General features: G+C 33.3%; 1 protein-coding gene across 8 annotated transcripts in view; it reads right to left on the bottom strand.

Annotated features, from left to right (window-relative positions):
* The window catches only part of RBM26 (RNA binding motif protein 26), an 86,931-nt gene that overhangs the window by 51,298 nt on the left and 10,817 nt on the right, over positions 1-24,816 (bottom strand). For 4 of the 8 annotated variants that reach the window (XM_081283111.1, XM_081283112.1, XM_081283113.1 and 1 more), the window contains exons 2-9: positions 11,919-12,037; positions 10,240-10,376; positions 6,903-6,991; positions 6,065-6,282; positions 3,982-4,242; positions 2,991-3,230; positions 2,409-2,579; positions 1,897-2,052 (exon numbers count right to left, since the gene is read on the bottom strand). In XM_081283111.1, coding sequence (XP_081139237.1) covers positions 1,897-2,052; positions 2,409-2,579; positions 2,991-3,230; positions 3,982-4,242; positions 6,065-6,282; positions 6,903-6,991; positions 10,240-10,376; positions 11,919-12,037 — 1,391 coding nt within the window. The remainder of the gene's footprint in view (positions 1-1,896; positions 2,053-2,408; positions 2,580-2,990; positions 3,231-3,981; positions 4,243-6,064; positions 6,283-6,902; positions 6,992-10,239; positions 10,377-11,918; positions 12,038-24,816) is intronic. The other 4 variants (XM_081283114.1, XM_081283110.1, XM_081283108.1 and 1 more) reach the window with 3 other exon arrangements.

Here is a 24,816-nt window from a genome sequence, read left to right as displayed (position 1 = left end):
AACAAAGATGCAAGTTCCTCTTGGTACACAGTCAGTAATATGTGTATAATCCAGAACAGTACATTTGAAACCTAAATAGGAGAAAGATGAGAACATATGGATGAAAGAGAATACTGAAAAAAGACATGAAAACAGAAGTACAGGAAATCCTCAATTTAAATGGGCTACAAAGTCAGTTGTTTGGTACATTAATATCAATGTTATTAATGTAGAATATATCCATAAATTAGCTCACAAAAATAGTGCACAATGTAAAGAAGAGTACTACAATAATCACTATGAATTACAATGTTTCTATGAGAAAAGGCATTCAAGTTTCAAAGTAATGATGCCAGACTGCAAGACATTTACGTCTCCATCACTTCCTGTAACTTATAATTATATGCATTAAGAGTTGAAATTAACAAGAAAGAAATAGTTGAAATTACCATTAACTCCAAATTCTACATAGTAAAAATTATATGCAAGTGTTCTAGTGGCTCTTCCTTCTTTCAATCACAATTAGAAATCAGTCTGTCATTGGAATGGGTCTAATATATATCAGTCTATAGAGGCATATATTTATGCCATTCCAAATCAACAAGGTAAGAAAGACATGACTTGAAGTATCAAGATGGCAAGGAATATTAGTATGAAGAAAAGAAAGTAAGTGTTAAATAGTGACCTAAGGAAGGAAAGGGGATTTCTATAAACTAGTCAGACAGGATAGGCATGCAGAGGATGGGTAAATATGACAAATAGCTACGATTTTAAATGTCTACTTTTCAATTATAACAATTTACATATTACTACACAGAAACTATCTTTAAAATCTTTTTTCTACTGTTGTTTTTTTTTTTCCTACTGTTGTTAATGGTAATGGTAATTATTGTAATGCCTTGAGGTGAATTTTAAAGACAGATGTGAGAATATAGGCATATATATTAAATATTCTCTAATCTCAAAGAGAATATAAACTTGAATTAAAATATTCCTCACACTCCCATCACAAGAGGTTCTTCAAATTTAAGAAAGATGCTCAGAATCTGATTGATAGCTGCCAATGAACAAATAAAAAGCACAAAGTGTAAGTAACCACAGTTTATTAAACCACATTAGGCAATGATTGTTACTTAGGTTGAACTTTTATTCACAACCAATGAGCTTTGATTTTGTTTAGTCTGGCTAAGTAAGACAGAAGAAAAGCCTGGAATACACTTGAGGTTTTAAAGTTAATTCCAGGTAAACAGTCTCTATTACTTCTGGTAATTCCTTGGTTTTCCTGTATCGAATGTTATCGGTAGCAAATGTTTTTCTTTCAAATTAGTGTGAGCTCTGTCCTTCCTCTAAACTTACTTAACAATTTATACCTCTAGTTTAGCACTTTTCTTGGTGCCCTGGCCTGTGATGGTATCAGTCTAATTTTTAGAAATTTTATCTACACGTTTTTAAAAATGAGTCACTTCCTAACACAATTCCTGCTGCTTAAAAATACCATAAGCAAACCTATACAGGATTTTAACATTTCAAAAGTGAACAAAAATAAAAATATATATCAGCCCAAGTTTGTAAAGATAATTTCATTATCCAAGCAAGGACAGAATTAAGGAATTAAAGCATTACTGTCAGGAATTTAAATGAACCAATTAAGACTACAAATTGAATAAAATATAAGAAACTCCCCCCCCAAAAAAGCTACCTGAGAAAAACATACTTTTGGGAAATTTCCCTCTTTAACAGAATAAAGGCCCCTATGATACAGATATAAAAGTACACATTACCTTTTTTCTCACGTGAGACCAAAGGATTCAGGCAACAAAATCACCATCCCTAACTCAACCCAAATAAGTGCAGGAGTAATTGTTCTTTATAAATGATTTCCCACTTTGATATCATAAAAATAAGAAGATTCAGTACCTCTTGGTGGTAAATCCATATCCCCTGATGTTAGTCCTATCAAGTTAGGCCTTTGTGCATGCACTCTGTGTCTATACATAGGTCTGGAAGTGTTTGTTATGCTTGGGGCTTCAGGATTGTAGCCATCTGTGTCATATGTATCTGGTAATACAAAAACTGTAATTAAAAAACAATTATAAAACTCCATGTGGTAATTTTTAAAATACTGATAATAGAAAAAGTAACTCAGATAACATTACTAACATAAAACTTAACTAACATGTTTTATATTATTAAAATGAAAAGTTTTATAGAAAGTGCTACTAAGAAGAAAACTGACAATTTTCTTAATAATTATAACTGAGGGATTATTTGATATATATTCACGAAGACTACATTGTATCCTATTTTATTTTAGTATGAAAAACTGTCCTGAGACAGCATTGAACTTTCTAGAGATTTTTAAATTCCTCATCTAAAAACTCTGCTTTAAAACTATATTACACTATGAAAATAGAGGGCCAAAACTGCACCTGCAGTAAAAAGAGAGGGTGGAGCAGGAGGAGGTTGGTGATGAATGCCAGTTGTTACTACAGTAGGAACAGAACTGGTTGCAGAGTTTGGGGGAGCATCCATGCCAGATGGCTGCAAAGGAGGAAGTGGAGGTGGTGGTCCTGTCAAAACCAAAGAATAAGAAATATCATCTGGAAGCAAACAAATAAAATAAATTATTATATATCCAAACATGATATTCTCATTTATCAAACTGTAATCTTCTACAAACACCAAAATCTTACAACTAGTTTTCTATGGCACATCATCCTTTTAATGTATTCCAAAAGAGGTTTGCTTTAAACTATGAAGGACTAAAGGCAGATGGGATATATCAGTGACATACATAATTCACAAGGTCATTCCAAACCACACAAAAGTGTTTGGCATAGGATGCAACATGTAGGTATATTACAAATAAGAATATATTGCTTAGTTTCTATTAGGCATCTATGGACATTCTTTAGATGCTTTTACCAAAAGCAAGTATCAAACTATTGACTTTATAAAAAGAGTATAAACAAACAGATAATAAACACAGACAAACAAACATATCTTCTGACCTGTTACAGGTGGGAGACTGGGTGGTAATGGACCTGGAGGTGGCACTGGGGGTCTGAGATTCACCGGCGGGGGTGTAAGAATTGGTGGAGGTGGGGGGAGTCCAGGAGGAGGTGGTCCTTCAACAACAGGAGGCTGTGCTGGGAAAGGCAACATGCCAGGAAGATTGACATCTTCTACAACTACTGGGTCACTTCCATGATCAAAAGGGCACATGTCTCCTCTCATACAAAAACCCTTTTCTGTGAGGAAAGTTAAAAAGAAATGTGAAAAACACTGGAAATATATATTGTCTCTAAATTAAGAAAACTAAAATACTTACAAGGTGACTGTTTTAAATATTGGGCAAAATGTAATTAATTAACCACTTCACATGAATAATCTGCACTTTTCCAGTAATATAATCAAGTGAAAATACATCTAACATACACCAGAATTAAAATAAGTATACCCAGTTAGCAAATAACATAAAACTGATATATAATTTCTAGTGTGTTTTTCTTATTAAAAACATATTCTTTATTTAAATCTCTTGTTTAAAACTAAAAGAATAGTGTGACTACGGTTTTAGCCCTACTCATAAAATTTTTACACCAAATCCTTATAAATCTTCAATTCTCATAAAAGTCTCACATGTCAAGATCTTTTTCACATTCCAACAATCACTCATATGTAAAGAAGTCCGTTTTGCCAAAAATGTTTTAGTAGCCAATCTCTTTAAAAATAACCCAGTAGATATTTATTCTTATTTGGTAAACTTGAACAATATATTAAGACTTACATACAAATAAATACTATTTTTAAGCTGATACAAAGTTATCAGAGGTGACTATCATAGTACAATAATATTAGGGAACTTAAGAGATGATAAAAACTGATTTCTGACTATTTCTACTACCAGAAATTAAGTGTCTGAATAACTATACAACTGAAAGAAGTTAGGAAGCTGAAGTATTAATTTAATACTTTATGAAACAGTTGAAAAACACTTACCATCATAGTCTCTACACCTTTTCTTTGGCATTGGTGGTCTTACAAAAGAGTTATGGTCCACCTGGTCTTCATGAAATTCAGACCAACTTTCAGTAGTGTTATTACCATGATGAGTGGGTGCAATTACGGTAATGGTGCTGCTCAAAGTAGGTACAGGATAGTGGCCAGAAGAGATATTGGGTACCGAAGACACTGGAGTATAATTATTTTCTAATGGATCTGCTCTATCCAGGTCGTATTTAGGTTTTACTAGATCCCTTTCTGCAAACAAAATATAAATGACTTATAAAACTACACCCTATTAAAAAAAAACTGTACAAGATATAATAAATATTTTTGCTAAACATAGAGAAAGTTTAAATTTTGCACAATCCTTGTTTTATTTTAAAAACTATTCAATTAATACACACTGTTCCAAGGTAAGTTATTTCAGTATGAACTAAACTATAAAACTACATGAAGATGCTGTATTTAATGAGTTTTTCCTATGCATTTTGTTTATAGAAAAAAACAAATTTGTTATTTTCTTCATTGCAATCCTAATATGTATAATTGCAGCCTACAAAACAAAGTATTTAATAAAAAGTATGGCTATTTTTCCTGTGATAAATATTTTCTTATTATCCACCTAAAGATATGGCTTTTTTATAGTGAACACAATATTTTATAAACTAATAGAGCCAGAGATGATAGTATACACCTATAATCCCAATGAGTCTGGAGGCTGAGACAGGAGGATCACAAGTTAAAGACTAGCATCAGCAACTTACAGAGACTATGAGCAACTTAGTGAGACCCTGTCTCAAAATAAAAAGGAAAATGGGCTGGGAATGTGGCTCAATGTTAAGTACCCCTGGGTTAAATTCCTGGTAGCAAAAGAGGGAAAACAAAGGAGTTCATATTAAATATAAAGAAAACTAGGCTGTATATGATTCCAAGCAAGAGAATATACATTAAAGAGGTTAAATGGCAAAATGTGTGAAGAACCTAGTATACCTACTCACAGAAGAAAAGGCTATAAGAAAAGAATAAACAAGTTCTGGGGTCAAAAAAAGCACATTAACAGTATTAAAAGTAACAAAAATCTAAGTTTGAGTTAAGTATTTTATTCAAAGATGTTTTACTCAGATATCTCTTTCAATAGTATATACTGGGGGCAGGGAGGGGGATCACAAGTTGGAAATGACAGGTTCTTGCAAATATACACATCTGAAATAAAACTTTTAAACTATTATAGTTCTGAGGTATAACTGATAAATAAAAATCTAAATGTAAAGTATACAATGTAAAAAGTTGTGATTCATGTATATACCTCTGAAACCACCACCATAATCAAACTAAATATACACATTACCTCCAAAATACACTCATATTCCCTGGTAATCTGTAATCCATTCTTCCCTACTTCATCTTAGGCAATAATTGATTTGCTTTTTGTCATCAAAGCTTGTATTTTCTAAAATATATATACACATGCACACACCATATATGTATATATACTTACCTGTATGCTTTCACTCAACATAACTACTTTGAGATTGATCTACTTTGTTAAATGTATCAATATTTTTCCCCCCTTTTTATCCATGTTATGGTACAACTATGTTTTTATCCAACTACTCATAGACACTGGGGTTGTTTCTAGTTTTGGCTACTACAAATGAAGCTGCCATGAACATCTATATGCAAATCTGTGTGAACATATGCTTTCATTTCTTTTAGGTAAATATCTAAGAGTGGAATGGGTGGGTCCTTTATTAGATGCACATTTAACATTTTAAGACTCTGCCAAAATGTTTTCCAAATAGCCACTTAAGTAGTCTACATTCAAAGAATGAATACAGTCTTTTGCTGTAGATATCCTGCTAAATGTACAGTGATAATTATGGTTTTAACTTTCATGGAATAAACTTTTAAAGTAATCTGTTTTAAAATATACACTTAGACCACAGAATACATCATAACAGACAAAAATAAAGATAAAATTGGCAAAATGTTGAACAATTTTTAAAAACCCATAATGTGAATTTTTTTCACAGTAAAAAAATGCTAACCAAAAAATATATAAACTTGTATTATTTACCCCGGCTTCGTGTTCTGCTTCTGCTTCTAGTCCTGCTTCTATCTCTATCTCTGTCGCGAAGCCTTTCTTTACTCCAACTCCGACTTCGACTCCTGCTGTAACTGCGACTTCGCCCCCGTCTTCTATTGTACCGGTCTCTGTATGAATCTCTTCGAGGAGGGTTTCGATCATAATCTCTTTTGCGAGAACGATCATCTTTTTTCCTCTCATCACGACTTCTAGAGATATATGATCACTTTTATGTAAATAAAGCTAAAGTGGACAGGGTAGAAATCTCTAAATGCAAAAAGTTGCATTTAATTCTTGTAACATCATTATTTTTTATCTCACCATCAGAATACAAGTATGGGAACTACCAGAAAACTTTTAAGTACTCTAAAAATGTTTTAAAAGGAAAAACTTTTTTAACAGCATAACCTTAATCTTATACACATCTACATCTACACAATTAGTCATCTGTACATAAAGGCCTCTATACCTGTCTTTACATTACATACAGTACAAATAGTCTTATACATATAATCAGGCATGTACTACATGTATATACTAACACTGCTGAAACCATAAGGGAAAAATTAATTTAATTACATTAAAGCAAAAAGTAGTTGGATTCCCCTGCAATCTGAAGTTAGAAATAAAAATAAACAACAACTAATAAATGTCAAATATTATTCTCAATCTTTCCAAGCTATACAAATATGATCTAGATTTTCTTGGTAGAGAAGGACCTAGTTATACTTTCCAGGATAGCCCTTATGTAAAAGATAATCAAAGACTATACATTCTTATAAAAGACAATCTCAAAGTCTAAACATTGAGTATGATTTAATGAAATCACCTATTTTCTCTGTATCGGGAACTTGACTGGGGAGGACTGTGATTTAGCCTTCTGGAAAACTTCTTCTCTCGCTCTTCTTCTTTTGTAATCTGATGTTTTTTAAAAAGTACAAATTTAGCAACAATTATTCACTGCGATATTACTATTTCAATAATTTATGATATTTAAATTAATTTATATAATATAGGAGCAATATTTTCCTCTCATCATGACTTCTACAGAGATATATGGTCACTTTTATGTTAAAAAAAAGCTAAAATGGATAGATATGTAAACAAAATAAATTTCACTATTAAATATAATCATTTAACCATAATGGAGTCTGCTCAAATTTAAAGTATAGAGTAAAAAAAAATCATGTTTCTCTTAAATAATAGTGGTAAGAAAACAAATATTTAATTGTCCTCATTTTAATATAATTAACAGAAAAACACTTTACAATTTCTTTCAAAAATCTAACATACATGCTATGTTTTGGTTTCATAGATTTAGTCTTATACCAAACACATCAAAGAATATAACAGAATGCATAAAAACTAACCAAGTATTAAAAAAGAAAATATTTGAGGACTGGGAATGGGTGCAAGGCCCTGGTTCATCCCTAACACAGGAAAAATAAAAGGAGGGGAATGGTGAAGAGAATATTTGAGAAAAATATGTATAGAGCTAAATAGTTTCTCACTGCATCCTGTCAACTATATAAGGAAACATTCCCTTGATCAGTGCTACTTTTTCCAGATTGTACAGCCCAGAACACTAGTTTCACAGGATATTAATGTATAATAAGAAAAAAGGAATTAATACTGAACAGTTTCTACAAATGTGTCAGGGCTTAAAATTACTCATTTGCATGAAGAACCCTATTCTGATTCAAGTAATCTATAGGCAGGGTATCCCAGTTAATACCACCTTTTTCAGAATTCCTTTGGATAAAAACGTCTATCAAAAGTGTACCACTTGAATAAATTAAATGGAAATTCTACCAATAGACTAAACTAGGTGAATATTTTATAATGCTTTCAACAATTTACTTCTTCATCAAGTACTTTTCTCTTCCCACCTACTCCAACTCCCCTCTCAACCCAGACAAAAAAACTTCGAACTAATACAACCGTCCTGGTGCACTTTTCCTTTCTATTTGCCTCAATTGTCCTCTTGCAAGTAATTTAAGTTGGCAGCCATATTCCACAGAACATGCTCAATTGAAAATTTTTAATACACCACAGCATTTTAAACCCAAATTGCCACCTGAATTATGACAGTTCTAAAAGATCAGGGATAAATATTCTCCACAACTGGCCAAGTAAAAAGTATTACTGCATCAATAGACTTAAGACTAAGCTTTATTGCTAACTTGCTTTGGAAAAAGACTATTTCTTAAACCAAGGGCCCATTATTTACTCGTTTTTTTATAGACAGCAAAAATCTGAAACCAACCCAAACTTGTATCAATGAAAAAAGCTTAAAAATTATTATATATATACTTATGTGGCACAAGAAATTGCCAACAAAATATGTAGGTCTTTTCCTAATATATCCCACACAATGGTAGGTATGAAAATGCTCAGTTACAAAATTACAATTCTTGTCTTCCCCTGCACATAGAATTGACTGGGATGTTTGTGTATAGGTGTAACTACATATAAAACTATACATACATGTAAATAGCTTCTGTATGTACACATGTATATAAATATACTCAGAAAGACAAAAATACACTTGAGAATTATTACACAATATATGTACATATTATTACATAATAAACTATATTGCTTATATCATCTAGGAAAAGAATAGGAAAAAATACTAAAAATCACAACCATAATTCCCTTGTGTTTGACTACCTTAAAAATAGTTCCATACTGGGCTGAGTTGTGGCTCAGTGGCAGAGCACTCACCCACACATGTGAGGAACTGGGTTGAATCCTCAGCATCACATATAAATGCATAACTAAAATAAAAGGTACTGTGTTCATCTACACTAAAAAAAAAAAAAAAAAATTAAATAGTTCCTTACTAATAAACAAATGAAGGATAGAAACAAACAAGTCTATTGTCATTCTAATTGTTTTCATAGGACACAAATGATGAGACTCCATGTTTTTAAGATATTGTGCACAAAAGAGTTAAAAGCAGGTTTAGACTGCTATTTTCAGGAGGGCATGCTTATAAGACTGGTCCTTGGCTGGTGTTATGCTTTGGATCTGCAATGTTCCTCAAAAGTTCATGAGTTGAAGGCCTGGTTCCCAATGTAGCAAACATTCAGAGGTTAAGACTTTCAGAAAGTGATGGGATCATAAGAGCTCTAACCTCTTCAGTGGATTAATCCACTGTTGGCCTCATGATTTCAACTGGACTGTTAAGAGATGGTAAAAACTATAGGAGATGGGAACTAACTGAAGGAAGTAGATCCTTGGGACCATATTTTGCCCCCAATCCCTTCCTCCAGTTGTCTCTTCTTTGGTCAGTATCTTTCCTTTGCCACATCCTCCCACCATTATGTTCTGCCTTGCCTCAGACCCAAAGCAATGGAGCCAAATTAATAATGGATTGACACCTCTTAAACTGTTAGCCAAAATAAATCTTTCGTCCTCTCAGTTGTTGTTCTCAAATATTTTGATCCAGAAATGAAAAGCTGACTAATATAACTGGCTTCTGCAACCCTTGATTTTGTTAGGGTTTCCACTATTCACTGATTAAGAATGACTCACTGGCCAGGTACATGTAATCCCAATGGCTCAGGAGGTTGAGGCAGGAGAATCACAAGTTCAAAGCCAGACTCACTCAGCAAGTTAGCAAGACCCTGTCTCCAAAATAAGCAGCTTAGCAAGACCCTGTCTCCAAAATTAAATGGTTCCTGGAATTAGTGGTCAATTAGTGGTTTAAAAAAAAAAGGCTAAGTCTATTTGTGGTAACAATATGATTTACGCCCAGTACCTACTTTCCTTTTGGGAGTATAGAATCTTGGTACATATTAGGTAGAGGGCGCCTACCACAAATAAAAACCCTGGGAACAGAGTCTCTAACCAGCTTCCCTGATTCACTTGCATCATCACAACTCATTTTGGGAAATTAACATATCCCATGTCACTTTAAGGACTTTGGAAACTTTAGTCTATATTCCACCAGATTTCACCTAATACACCTTTTCCTTTTACAGATTTTTGATTTGTATTCTGTTAAGTCACAGCCAAAAGTATGACTGCATGCTGAGTCCTATGGGTGCTCCTGGTAATATCACCAAACAGAGGTGGATCTTGAGGACTAGTGACACAAAGATACAGAAAAGAAAACTATTGTGCTTAAAGGACCTGTAAGGGATAACACAAATTCTTACCTCTTCTTTTTTTATATCTTTTTCTTGGTGCTGAAAAAACTCTACCTTCAGGCTTCCTGATGATGGCTGCTCTGGAGGAGGTAGATAACTTTTTGTATTCACAGCATCAAAAAGTTTCTCCACAAATATCTGTGTCTCTAAAAATAAATAAATAGATTAAAAGACATGACAAAAATTTTGCACTCTTACACATCAGACCTCCAATATGATAAAATATATCTTGACTTATATAAATCTAGAAATTATACTAAAACCAACAGTTTCCCAATCATTATATAATAGCCATGGTAATAATGATTTGTTTAATCTGTTTTCAAGGTAGCAGATACTGGAATGGCTAGAGCTTCTGGGCCAATCACTTCCCAGTCATGAATAGTCTATTTGATATAGCCCACCCACTATGTAACACAAACACTATTATTATCTAGATATTGACAAAGTATAAAAGTTGAAAAGCAACATAGCTAGAAAAGAATCAAAGTGGTTTCCTAAGTAATACTAGTTTTGAATAAACATTTAGTCATTTTCTTAATCTTTTAACCTATGTCAGAAAAAAACATCAGCATGCATGAGCATATTCCTGTAACCCCAGAAGCTCAGGAGGCTGAGGCAAGAGGATCACAAGCTCAAAGCAAGTTTCAGCAAATAACAAGATCCTGTCTCTAAATAAAATATAAAAAAGGATTGAGGAGAAAACTTGGAATGGAACCACCATTTGACCCCAATATCCCACTCCTCAGCATATACCCAAAGTTAGCATACTATAGTGACAAGGCCACATCAATGTTAATAGCAGCTCAATTCACAACAGCTAAGCTATGGAACCAACCTAGGTGTCCTTCAACAGATGAATGGATAAATAAAATGTGGTACATATACACAATGGAATATTACTCAGCCATAAAGAAAAATGAAATTATGGCATTTGCCGGTAAATGGGTGGAAATGGAGAATATCATGCTAACTGAAATAAACCAGTTCCAAAAAACCAAAGGCCGAATGTTCTCTGTGATATGTGGATGATGACTCACAATTGGGCAGAGTAGGGTGGAAGTTCACTGGATTGGGGGAAATGGGAACAGGAAAGATAACCCAATGAATCATACATAACTTTACTACATTCATTTATGAATAAACAACCAGCATTAACTCCACATCATGCACAATCACAAGAACGGGAATTATATTCCATGTATGTTGATGTCAAAATACATTCTGCTGTCATGTATAACTCAAAGAATTAAAAATTGTTCTATTTATTTTTTTAATTCATTTTTTAGTTGTAGTTGGACACAATACTTTTATTTTATTTATTGTATGTGGTGCTGAGGATCGAACCCAGGGCCTCACACGCGCTAGGCGAGCACTCCACCACTGAGCCACAACCCCAGCCCCCAAAATTGTTCTATATTTAAAAGGGGTGGATAAGGATAGGTCTCAGTGGTTAATTGCTCCTGGGTTCAATCCCTAGTACCAGAAAAAAAAAAAAAGAAAGAAAGAGCATATTAATGAGGAAGTTTCCATTTTAAAGCTATGGATATAATCAGAAACAACACTGTTTAACTGTTACAATTACAACCTATCTCATACTAAATTCCTTTAATGCTCTATGAATAATCTTACTATAAATAATTTATTAAAACAATAACAAAATACTAATTTTAAAACCAATGTCTTACCTTTTTGAAGAAATACATCCAGCTGATCAATACATAATGCCTTTAACTCTTTTTCACTTTTGTCTTTCTTTACCAAAGCCAGAACATATTTTGCTAGGGCTGATGGATCTGCATCACAGCTAAAAAAAAAAAAAAAAAGGAATGTTAAGGGTCTGGGGTTTGTGTCTCAGTGGTAGAGTGCTTATCTAGCATGTGTGAGTCACTGGGTTCAATCCTCAACACCACATGAAAAAAATAAAGGTACTGTGTCCATCTACAACTAAGAAAAAAAATTTCTAAAAAAAAAGAATGTTGAAGAAAATTTAGCTATAAATAACAGCACATCCTATAAATTTTAGGTACAAACTGACTTATAAGATATTACAGTTGTAAATATATATGTGTAAAAATACTGCCTCATACAAGGCACTGAAGAAATATGTTCTTATGTTAAAACACCTTACATATCATAAATTCTATTATTCATACAAGAAATGATACACATAAAAAATGACAAAGTTTTCATCTTAGAGAAATCAGTTTGTTAAAAGGGTAGAGAAGAACTTTATACAGTTTGTTACCATTTGTTGGGGAGGAGGAGAAATCAGGTATTCAGATTGCTTACGTTTGAATAATATATATGATTCAAAGGATAGAAGGATTAAAAAAAACAACTAATAACTATGGTTATTTGTGTCAGGGGGGTGATGGTGAAATCCAAGAGCAGAAAAGACAGGAAGGAAAGTTTCTGATGAGTGAATCATGTTCAAGATTTAACCCTAAATTTCACTGTCCAAAGTCTACACTTACAACCACTACACTAGACTGCTTCTTACAAAAAGTTGCCCAGAAACCAGACCTCCAATTTTCACATCTAGTTGGTTTATTTCAGTTAGCATGATATTTTCCATTTCCACCCATTTACAGGCAAATACCATAATTTCATTTTTCTTTATGGCTGAGTAATATTCTATTGTATATATGTACCACATTTTATTTATCCATTCATCTGTTGAAGGACACCTACCTCCTCCTTTTATTCTCCCCTTTTCAGTTTAATTTTCAAAGCCCATTATTTAAAACAGTCTCTAACCAATTTCTCAATCTCCATATCTTTCCTTTTACCATCCTTCTAACTCATGGGCTTGGTGAAATCCCAACCTAGAACTGCCACCATGCCCAGCTGGCTAACTACTTTTTAAAATTTGTTAAGAATTCAAAATATAAACTAGAATCAATGTTTATAATTCCATATCTAAAACCAAAACAACTTGCACTTGGGAGGCAATTTTTTTCACGTTATATATGTCATTCCATCATTATTTTTGTATTCTGAAAACAAAGAAAAGGTATGTACTTGGCAAATTTGAGCAGAAAATAAACTGAGCCATAAAAATTTTAATGATATACCAAAATGTTTTGATTAGGAATAGAAAGGCTAAAGATGTCCTACTTTTGTCTTAATTAGAAGTACCAATACTACATTATCTGAACACCTAGTAATGATAATCTGCTATGAAAAGCTAATGAAAGCATTTAAATTTACCTAATCAAAAGAAAATCATACTCAGATAGTAAGGGGTTATTAAAAAAAATAGTCTCCATGGCAAGCAAGACTGTTAAGGAGATATTTTGCTATACTAGTTGCCACTGCTACTAACAGGTTTGTGATGTGAATGACACAAAATGTATCAGAGCTAGATTATTTCCTCCACTGAAAGTGGGACTAAAATCTTCTTACAAACCATAAGAAAGAGGGCAGGGAAAATCAATTTTTGAAAATGTGACATACTTCCTTCCTATTTAGGAAACCGGTTCTATTTTCCCTGTGTACTTTTTAACCACCCCTGCAAAACAATCATAAAATCTGCCATTAAAGAATGATTCTGACCAAACTGCTTTAACTCTCATCACCTGTTGGGGGTACAGGTGGGAGAAGAAGAGTAAAGAAAACAAAAATTTAAAAAAAGAAAATCAGAAACTACAAAATAAGAAGGCAGGACACCTTACTTACCAACCACATTGGTAGAAAGCAGGCAAAGGGGGAATACCTTAACTATTTAGTGAAAAATATATTAAAATAAGATTAAAGTGTGAAACGGTAAGGGATTCATAATGATGCAATAAAACAGAGAGAGAGAGAATAGTGCGGCTCTCCAATGTAGAAGAGTGCTATGGCTTGAAGTTCTAGGTGCCACCTTTTATATTTTTTTAAAAAACAGATTCTTAGAAAATGCTCAAGATGGTAAATAGATGTCATTATTAGATGGCTTATGAGGGATTCTCAGCCTAGAGAATAGAAATGTCAGAGAGAACTCAGTAATCCTGCAAATAACTGACGGGCTATCACAAGGAAGAAGAATTACATTTATTCAAATGTCCTCCATGGGATATAATTACAAAGAGTAAATAAAAACAGATTTTTGTCTTAAAATAGATGTACTTAAAAAAAAAAAAAAAGGCCTCCCCAAAGCAAAATAAACTGCCTAAAAGTACAATAAACTACCTGAAAGAGAATTCTTCATTATTAGAATGATTTCAAGTATAGACTGAAAAATCCCTGGCAGATAAGCACTGGACTAGATAGTAAATGCCCCACAAACCTGAAAGAGCATAATCATTAGATTTAATTTTGTTCACAAGATATCATGCAAACATATGAAACATCCCTTCTCATTACCAATCTACCTAGCTATATGTATGTGAAAAATAAAAAAAATCTTTAAAAACTTACACTATAAATCACATACCATAAAAGATGTTTTACTGAAAAAATGAAAATTCAAAAACTAATTTTTTTAACTCTTAGAATCTGGGCCTATCATGGATCATTTTCATCTTCATAAAGTTTGAATAAAATAAAATAACTTATTATGTTTGGCTTGGTGGTTATCTTCCAATATTGCATTCAATACTCAAATACTTAATATATACTCAGTATGGCAGACATTATTCTAGATACTGAGGATATAACTTTGAAAAGAATAAAGTACCTGTCCCCACAGAATTTATATTGGGGTTGAGAGGACACATATATACATACACATATTTATGTAAATAATATGTACTGTCATATAGATAAGTGCTCTATAGAAAACTAATTGAGGGCAAGATAATGCATAGAGGAGGAGGAAAAACTAGAGAGAAGAAAGGAGAGAGGGAAGCAGGGAGGGAGGAAATGAGTGAAGAATTACAATCTTAGATGAGATCATCCAGGACTGACTCTTGACAAATTGTTTTAAATAGAGATCTGAATCTAGGCAGGGATTGCAATGAAGTACAACAAGATGTTTTATGGGAACAGTCCAGACCCAGTGAACCCAAGAGAAAGAGAGTCCGAGCAAAAGCCTATTTGACATAATACAAGGAAAGAGATTTCAGTGAAATGGAGCAAAATGAGCATTCACCAACATTTAAATTTCGAATCTTTCATCTCTTCAAGGATTTCAAATTAATTGCTTCAGTGAACTTTGACAAATTAAACATCCAGATCACCTTAAAACCATTCACATAATGATTTAAAGGCATAAAAATAAAACTTTATCAATCTTTGAATGTGCCATGTGAAGAATACAACAGATAAGAATGCCATTTTTATTTTGGAGGTTCACCTTCTTGCGTAATTTTAATAAGCATAGGGGTGACTATCTAAGAGGGTTATTTTTCTTCCAGCTATATATGAGGAAGTATACAAACTAAATAAATTGATAAGTCAAAGTAATACAGAATATCAAATGCTATAATAAATTCTCCCCCAAAGAACTGGATTTTCTTTTTTTTTTTAGAGAGCGAAAGAGATAGAGAGAGAGAGATAATTTTTTTTTTAATATTTTATTTTTTAGTTATCGGCGGACACAACATCCTTGTTTGTATGTGGTGCTGAGGATCGAACCCGGGCCGCACGCATGCCAGGCGAGCGCGCTACCGCTTGAGCCACATCCCCAGCCCCTGGATTTTCTTAATATTGTTTAAATAACATGAATCAAAGTGCCCCTAGAAATAAGGGTTGCAATTTTTCCTAATATACTCATCATATAATTGTTTTAGTTTATGATTTAGGATTTTTCAAAACAGTAATGAAACAAAGAAAACTATAACACTCCACAATAATATTTCAGGAGTTTGTTTTGCTCAAGTTTCTTGGAGGCTTTAGAAATTCAGTGGAAGATAACTGATAGAATTTAACCCCAGCTTCCATTTTCAGTAATCTTGAAAAGAAGGAGCTGGAGGTGGTAGTGGGAATTAAAAATTAAATTTAAATATGTTAACTCAGTAACTGAAGAACACGGATATACACCCACATCTGTTCCTACCAATTTTTCATTTTATATTCGTGAAGAATACCTAATTTGCATCAGTCATAATTCTTTATTCTGTACTTATGATTACTTTTAAAAACCCAAATTTCAAGCAACAAATATGATACACACACTGAAATTTTTAATTGCTGTAGTTTATTGTGCAGTTTCATATAATCCAAGTAAGGCAAAACAGATTGATTGTGGTTAACTATTAAAGTACATGTTATTCATTAAGAATTATTATATGCTCAGTTCATTCTACAAAATAAAATTACCACCAAAACATATTGAAACATGATCTGAACATAAGAATCACACAATCCACTTAATTTCCTCCCACCTTTCTTTACAAGAGGGGATCTCCAATGTTTTCTCAGATTCCCTTTATGTAAAAATTAGAACTCCAAAGAGTTTTTAGGGCTATAGCTATCAATATTTATTATATTAATAATGAAAGTGAGAAAGTTTTTAATTCCTTTAAACTAACAACCAATTACAACTTGGCATGAATATTATTTTCTTGAAGTCATCAAAGAAGTATTGCTACAAATAAATGAAAAATCCAAAAGCATCACCAGCTTTAGGCATAGCTGTAAATAGGAGTTCAAGAGATATTACCAGGATACTACTTTGTTTTCCCTTTAGAGCATCTCATTTTTAGACCACAGAGAAGCAACAATAGACCCACAGCTATGTTATTCTCATAGCCAGAGAAAGGAACCTATCATTCTCTCCCTCAGGGTCTGTACTGGCCCATACTGAAAATGACTCAACCTCCCAGTCTGGGTCATATCCCCTCCGCAAGGTCAGGGATAAATAGAATTCCAAGACTGACCACCTCACTTAAACTAGATACTGTACTTTTTACAGGGGTTGAGGGAAATCCTATATTTTATAAAACAAAAGATTTTTTACAAGAATTATAATATTTCACGTTTTGTTCAAATACCTTTAAATGTCCTGTTAATAGAAGGCAGATCAATACTTCTGCATTCCATCTGTTGTGACACGGTTTGGAAGTACATGAAGAAAATCTGGTCCTACACAGATTTATAGTTAAAAAAAAAAAAAAAAAGAAAAGAAAGAAAAATGGGAACCTCACGGATGACGTGAAAGTGTTTTAGGGAAACCCTAGGAGTCCTCACACCACACATGAGAATCACTGCTTTAAAAGTTATTAAGACATTTGTCTAATTCCAAGACAAATTAATATCTTCACAATCTCAAAGACCCAATAATCAGATCACAAAATCAAAGTAAAAGTTTGTACTGTTCAGTGCAAACAGCAGTAACCCAAATAGCAAATTAAGCACACATACTCGTGGGCATAACATCATACCTCTCTTAGCTCTCTTTTTTGGGGGGACTAAACCTAGGGGCATTTAACCACTGAGTCACAGCCCCAGCCTTTTTTTTTTTTTTAATATATTTTATTTAGAGACAGGGTCTCGCTGAGTTGCTGAGGCTAGCTTTGAACTGGTGATCCTCCTGCCTAAGCATCCTGAGCTGCTGGGATTACAGGCATGTGCCATGATGCCCAGCAAAAAAAAAAAAAAAACTCTTAAGAGAAAATTGGAATGGCAATATGGAAACACACAACAAAATTCCACATTTAGATATTTGTTGGTATTTTTTATTCTAATTCATAGGTGAAGAAGTATTTGAGTTTTCTGGGAAAAGTATGGTTTCCAATAGTCATCATTTTATTTACATTCTACCTAGTTACAAAATAGATCTCAGGTAATCCATCCCTTCTGTTATTAAAAGATGACATAAAAGGCTAGTAATATTTTCTTTCATGACCAAGCAAAGGCAGAATTTTCCAAGAGAAAGAGTACCAAGGACTACAAATATAAACTATCAATCTATTGTACAAACTAGGCCAAGTCAGTTAAACCATTAACATCTATTTCTTAAATATTTAAAAATAAAACAACATACTGGCTAAAGTTGTGTGGTAGGCTACACCTAATACATTTTCACTTCTAAGTCTTTTTTAATATTGCCAACAAAATTTTCTAATACTGATAATGATGCTGAATATTTTCCTTTAAAAAGTGTAATTATACACCTTTTTTGATTCAGAAATCTCAGGACTAAGAAATTAATCTTTAGTTTCTTCATCTGAGGAAACAGCCATTTTGTCAAATTAGAAATAATTGTAAATGTGTTCAAGGAAGGCTTATTTTTTTTTTCTTTCTTTATACTGGGGAATGAACCTGGGGGCACTTTACCACTGAGCTACATACCCAGTCCTATCTTTTATTTTGAGACCGGGTCTAGCTAAGTTGCTCAGGGCCTCACTAAAGTTGCTGAGGCTAGCCTTCAACTTGAGATCCTCCAGCCTCAACCTTCCAAAAGTCTCTGTGATTACAAGTATGCACCGCCATGCCCAGCAAGAAGACATTAACCTGGTAAACATCATAACACAGGTTCAAGAATTACTGAAGAATAAATTACAATAAAAATTTGAAAGTTATAAAATGTCTATACTTACTTCTAAGAATATGCTTTATTTTAAATTCTGGCTGCATTTTAGGTAATATATTTGCTTTTGAGCTCACCCACTTAGTCCTAAGCCATATTGTTGGACTTTCTTTGAAGAAGTCTGGTATTGTTTAAGAAGAAAAGAAAAGCATGGACTGAATCCCAAAATACCTGGGGTTTTTAAATTTCTAATCTGGCATTAATTCTACTTATTCACTAAGTATATAATCCTGGGTTAGCATTTTACTTCTCCAGGCTTCAGTTTACATATTTTTAAAATAAAAACACTAAACTACAGCATTTGAAAAAGTGGGTCATTTCAAGGAGTAAAATGTTAAGCTTTCCCCATCAATGCACCTTTTCTGTTTTCTGCTCTTCCCATCCCTAATAACTTTTAGCTAATTGAACTTTAAAATTCAGTATACTGTTAGAATCTTTAGGGGCAAAAGAAATTTTTCCCTTTATGTCTTTTTTCAAGAAACATGGGATGCCATTTTCTCAGCATATGCAAGCAAATTTTAAAGCTCTGGGAGGGATACATAACAACTAAATTCTACTAAATAGAAACATTTTGTATATTTCCCCTAAGTTGAAGACCTAAAGATCTATACACATTTCTACCACTGCTAAATTGTAACTGTTTTATGTTTGTCTGTTTCCCCTCAAGGGGATTCTAGGTAACTATGTCTGCCTTTTTTCCTAGAACCAACCACAATGTATTGAGAAGTATCTACTAATTACCAACATTACACAAAAGGTCATATAGAAGTAGAGGCATAGCAACCAAAACTCAGAAAAAAGCATGTCTTAATTGATGTCACAATTAGGACAAATGTATAAGTGTACTAATGAATTCATAAATCTGTCACAGACACAAAAATGTAAATAAAAATGCCTCTAACATTTTGACAAGTTCCTCTTCCTTTGACAAGTTGTCTTTTCTTCCTATATCCTGACTGCTCAGACTTAACCTCCTGTGCACATTTAGCACACATTTTCCAAGATTACCACCTTCTCTCTTGCTAAGTACCTAGACTAAGTACCACCTACAAAGTCCAAGTTTAGTTATTTCACAATTCACTCCTAAACTAGAATGATCAACTGCTTGCTAAAATTGTCTCCACAATACAAGTTAAAATTAAATTATCTACACACCATAAGCAACATTCTTGAAAAAATATCTAATCAAGTTGCTCCTACTTTAATCTTCTCCAATTTTCCAAAATATCCAAATTCCAGCATGGCAGTAAAACCTCCTCTTAATCTGAAATCAATAAAGGCTATGTGGATTCAGAAGCCTCTTCTTAGTCCTAATGAATACAGGTGGTTCCTCAAAACCTCATGTATCCTCACAGAACTTAACTTTTATTTCAATTTGACCTATTTAATCTCATCAGAGGCACCCAAAAGTTAACAAAATTCAATCTGAAAAATATCACACACACACACACACACACACACCACTCTTTACTGGTAATATATAAAGCAGTTTTGAAAATCAGATCTACTTCTTCCAATCAATATTCTATTATGGAATTAAACTATTTAAAATGGTAACTTAAGTACTTGAGATCATGAAAGAACATAATATAAGCATTAAAAGGTCAGTTTTCCACTGCTAAATCAAATACCTGAGATAATCAACTACAAACAGTTTTGTTTTAGCTTAATTTTAGAGGTTTGGGCCTATGGCAGCACATCATGTTGGAAGTTGGAAGCAGAACAAAAGTATTCATTTCATGGCTAGGAAGTGAACAAGAGTGAGGAAGTGGACGGGGTTCCACTATCTCCTTCAAGAAAACACAGCACCTTCAATGACCTAAAAATCTACCAGGAGGACCTCCCAATAACACTAAGTCTGAGGACCACAGCTTTAACACACAGCCTTTTGGGGAACATTCTAGATTCAAAGTATAGCAGTCATGCTGACAATTTTAAATATTCCCCAAAAAGTCATAAGTGATAGCAGGCCATGAAGTACCTGTTATCTTTTAAACTCATACAAGGAACAACAAATAAATGATCTCCTGAACTGCATATTAATGTTTATGTGAAATTTATAGTCACACAAAATTTTATTTACAACAACTGACTTCATTTAAATTTCATAATTTTTATATCAACTTTTAAACTTCCAACAAGCAATGGAAAATAAATAACTGAAGAATGTATGTATAGCAATAGAGAGTATAGGATATCAGAATTCAAAAAACTCAAAAATAGTCTAGAATTTATAATGACATTCATTACATTATGTCCAGTCACTTCTTTAAAACCATGGGGAGGGGTTAAAAATGCAATACAGGACATAATTAAGCAAGTTTATCTGGACTAATAGGTTTAAAGAAACAAGAAAATACCTGGCCAAGCTTCCAAACATCCATTTCCCCCTCTTTTTGTGGTGCTTAGGGTTGAGCCCAGGGCACTCTACCACTGTGTTACACATCCCCAGTCTTTCTTATTTTTTATTTTGAGACAGGTCTAGTTAAGTTGCCCAGGTTGGGTTGAACTTGTGATCCTCCTGTCTCAGCCTCCCAAAAAGCTGGAATTATAGGCCTGAGCCACCTCACCCAGCCAAACATCCAGTTCTTAATCCTAAAAAAACCTCCAACAATAACATTAGATGATTTCTGGCAATCAATTCCTACTAATGAGAACAAAGTGTATATACACATGGAAAAATACACAGAGGAAGATGTATATTTATAGAGTCAAAAAATAGGAAAACAACCTAAATGACAGGAACAAAATAGTTATACAAAGTGTAGTATGTCCACATATGACACTAAATTTCAGGCATTCTAAACATAAAAACTACATGTTATACTAAAAGTCCAAAAGAAAAGACATTTCAAACCCTTCTGCTATATTTACTATCTTTTCACACTGTGAAAATTAATTTAAGAGGCTAGCATCTGCTATAACTTGGATGTCACCACCATAACTCACGTTAAAATTGTATCCCCATCATGAGGTAGAACCAGGCGAGGTCTTCAAGAAGTAATCAGAATTAGATGAATTCATGAGAGTAGAGCTCTCATGATTGCATTAATGAGCCTATTCGGACTTGCTATGTGCTGCTCCATACCAACTGCCTTGAGACTTTAGACAATACTCATCAGAAAGAAGAAGAAAGAAGGCTCTCACCGGATATGGTCCCTCAACCTGAGACTTTCCAGTTTCTGGAACTGTGAGAAATAAGTTTATTTTCTTTATAAATTACCCAATTTGTGTTACTGAGTTGCAGCAACAGAAATGGACTAAGACTGGTCACACAGGTCATACTGTAAATACAACACTATTCAAACAAATTGCATTATGTTCACTAAATGTAACACTATGGAGACACTGGAAAGAATAGGATTCTACTTAATAATATACCCTTATGGCAGGATATGCAGTGTTACCTGGAATATTAGTTGCAGTAGCATGGGCATAATATGAGCTAATAAATTTTTTAAAATTATCTACTTACATAAATATGTAATAAGTGTGTGTTAAGTTTTACATGTTTATAAGTATATGTGAGAATAAGAAAGGGGACATAAGACTCACTTTTAGTTTATATTTTTATACTATTTTAATTAAAGTAAGCATGTATTATTATCAAATAAAATGAAACAAAGTATTTGCAACAGTATAAACCTTTTAAACATTATTTTTATAAGAAGTCTTACACAAAAGAATACATACTCAATGATTCCATATGTAAGAAGTTCTAAAACAGGCAATACTAATATATAGCGGCAAAAAAATCAGAATAGTGTTTTCAGGCAATACTAATATATATAATGGCAAAAAAAAAAAATCAGAATAGTGCTTTCTTCTAGTGACAGGTGTGGTCACAAGAAGGAGAATGATGAAAACTTTTCAGGGTGATGTCAATGTTCTTTACCTTGATGGGAGACTGGGTTACAACAATGGATGCATTTGTTGAATTCATTTAATGGTACACTTAATATCTATCTGTATATTTGATTGTACATAAACTCTAAAATTTAAAAAGAAAACTAAACCAATACTGAACTGTAATGATATACATCTTTGGGGTAAAGTGCACTGATGTCTACAATTTACTTTTAAATGAATCATAGAGGACACAGTGACATGTACACTAAAATGTTAATGGCAGAATCTAAGCAATAGGTGTATCACTGTAAGATTCAAAACATGTTTCTTATATATTTGACTTCTCATATACTATAATCCTGTGGGGGAGAGGGTTAAGCAAAAATAGGCAGAAAATTCTGAAAATGAGTATTATTAACAGGGAACTAATCTTACAGGTAATTATAAATCCCCCCAAAATAAAAGTGTGGTATAATAGACATAGATCGATAACACATATAGAAAGTTAGAAAAAACCCAAATGTACATAAAAATTTATTATAGAATTAAGGTAGTCTCCCAAATCATTAGGAAAACACATATATTATGCAGTTAATTGTATAAGGATAAATTTGTACACATGTGAATATAATAAATCAAGAGCACTGGATCCAAATATATTTCAGGTGGGTAGAAGACTGAGGTATTCAAAATAAGAGCACTGTCAGGGGTGATGGTGCATGACTGTAATCCCAGCACCTTGGGAGGCTGAGGCAGGAGAATGACAAGTTCAAAGCCAGCCTCAGCAACTCAACTAGGCCCAATACAATTTATCAAGATTGCAAAACAAAAAATAAAAAAGGGTTGGGAATGTGGCTCAGTGGTTAAGCACTCCTGTGTTCAATTCTCAGTATCAAAAAAATTTAAAGACTATAAAAAAGCACATGGATGATACCACTAGGACTCTCTGAAAGACTGTATTTAATCTCTGGCTCAGTATGTGTGTAGTATGCCTATCATTTATTAAAGTTCATTCACTGTGATAAATCAATCGGTACATGGGCAACCTGGTAAGCACTATTAATGATAGCTATCAATACATTACCACCATCATCAATATCCTCATCTCAGAATAAGAAAGATTTTGTGTAGCTTATAAACAAATCCAGACTCCATGATATAACTCCACTCTCTATATTAAAACAATTTCCAAGCCAGGCATGGTAGTACATACTTTTAGTCCCAGCTACTTGAGAGACAAGAACAGAAAAGCTGCCTCAGCCCAGGAGTTTGAGGCCAGCCTGGGCAACAGAGTGAGACTTCATCTCCAAAAGGAAAGAAAGAAAAATTACTGTAAGCAGAATCAACATAAATGTCAATATGGGGAAGAGAAGTGGCAATCCATATAGTAATTTCTCTAATATATGAAAATCCCTACAAATAAAAATTTTAGGAAAGCAACAATGTAACAAAAAAAAATAGAGTATGAGGAACTGACATGAAAAAAACACACAGATAGATGAAGCAATTAAAAATGTCTCCCAACATAATTCATAAAACAAATTCACATTAAAACTACAGTAGACTTTCCACTTCTGGATAGAGGCAGAAAAATCAAAAGATACCATTCCTCTCACCCTAACTACAAAAACAAGTCATTTAAGATGGGAAACTACAATATTTTTTAAAGCCTCAAGAGCTGAGAGGACACACACATACACCTAACAAATGAACTAAACTCTAGAAAGCGACAAACCTTGCATCAGAGAAAAGAAAACCCCAAACCACATTTTTTTTCATTCCTGATAAAAAGTCAAGAAAAATCTGCCACACATGGAGGTATCAACCAAACTTTAAATTATTTTTAAGTCACATACATATTGGCTATTAAGATAGACCAAAATCCCCACATCCCTAAGTCACAATCACTACATCTACAACCACTCATCAGCACTTACCAACTAAAACTTCTGCAGTAGTTCTAGGAGTAGTAAAGAAGAACCAAAAGAGATCACCTAAGAACATAGTTTTGAGATCTATAGGACAATATCAAAGAATCTACCACACAAGTAACTGAAATCTCAGAAAAAGAGGAAAGAAAAATGAGGCAGAAAAAAAGTTTGAAGACATATGACCAAGAACTGATGAAAACTGATTAAGGACACCAAAACAGATCCAAATTAGCAAACCCAGAAAGAAAACACACACACACACACACACACACACACACACACACACACACTCCTGAGCCACCACAGTCAAACTGCTGACAAATAAAATGAACTAAATCTTAAAAGCAGCCA

Source organism: Spermophilus citellus (genome assembly GCF_964194105.1).
Source record: "Spermophilus citellus genome assembly, chromosome: 1".
Taxonomy (NCBI): domain Eukaryota; kingdom Metazoa; phylum Chordata; class Mammalia; order Rodentia; family Sciuridae; genus Spermophilus; species Spermophilus citellus.
Note: the sequence above shows the minus strand (reverse complement) of the source record. Positions and strands in the feature narration are given on the sequence as shown.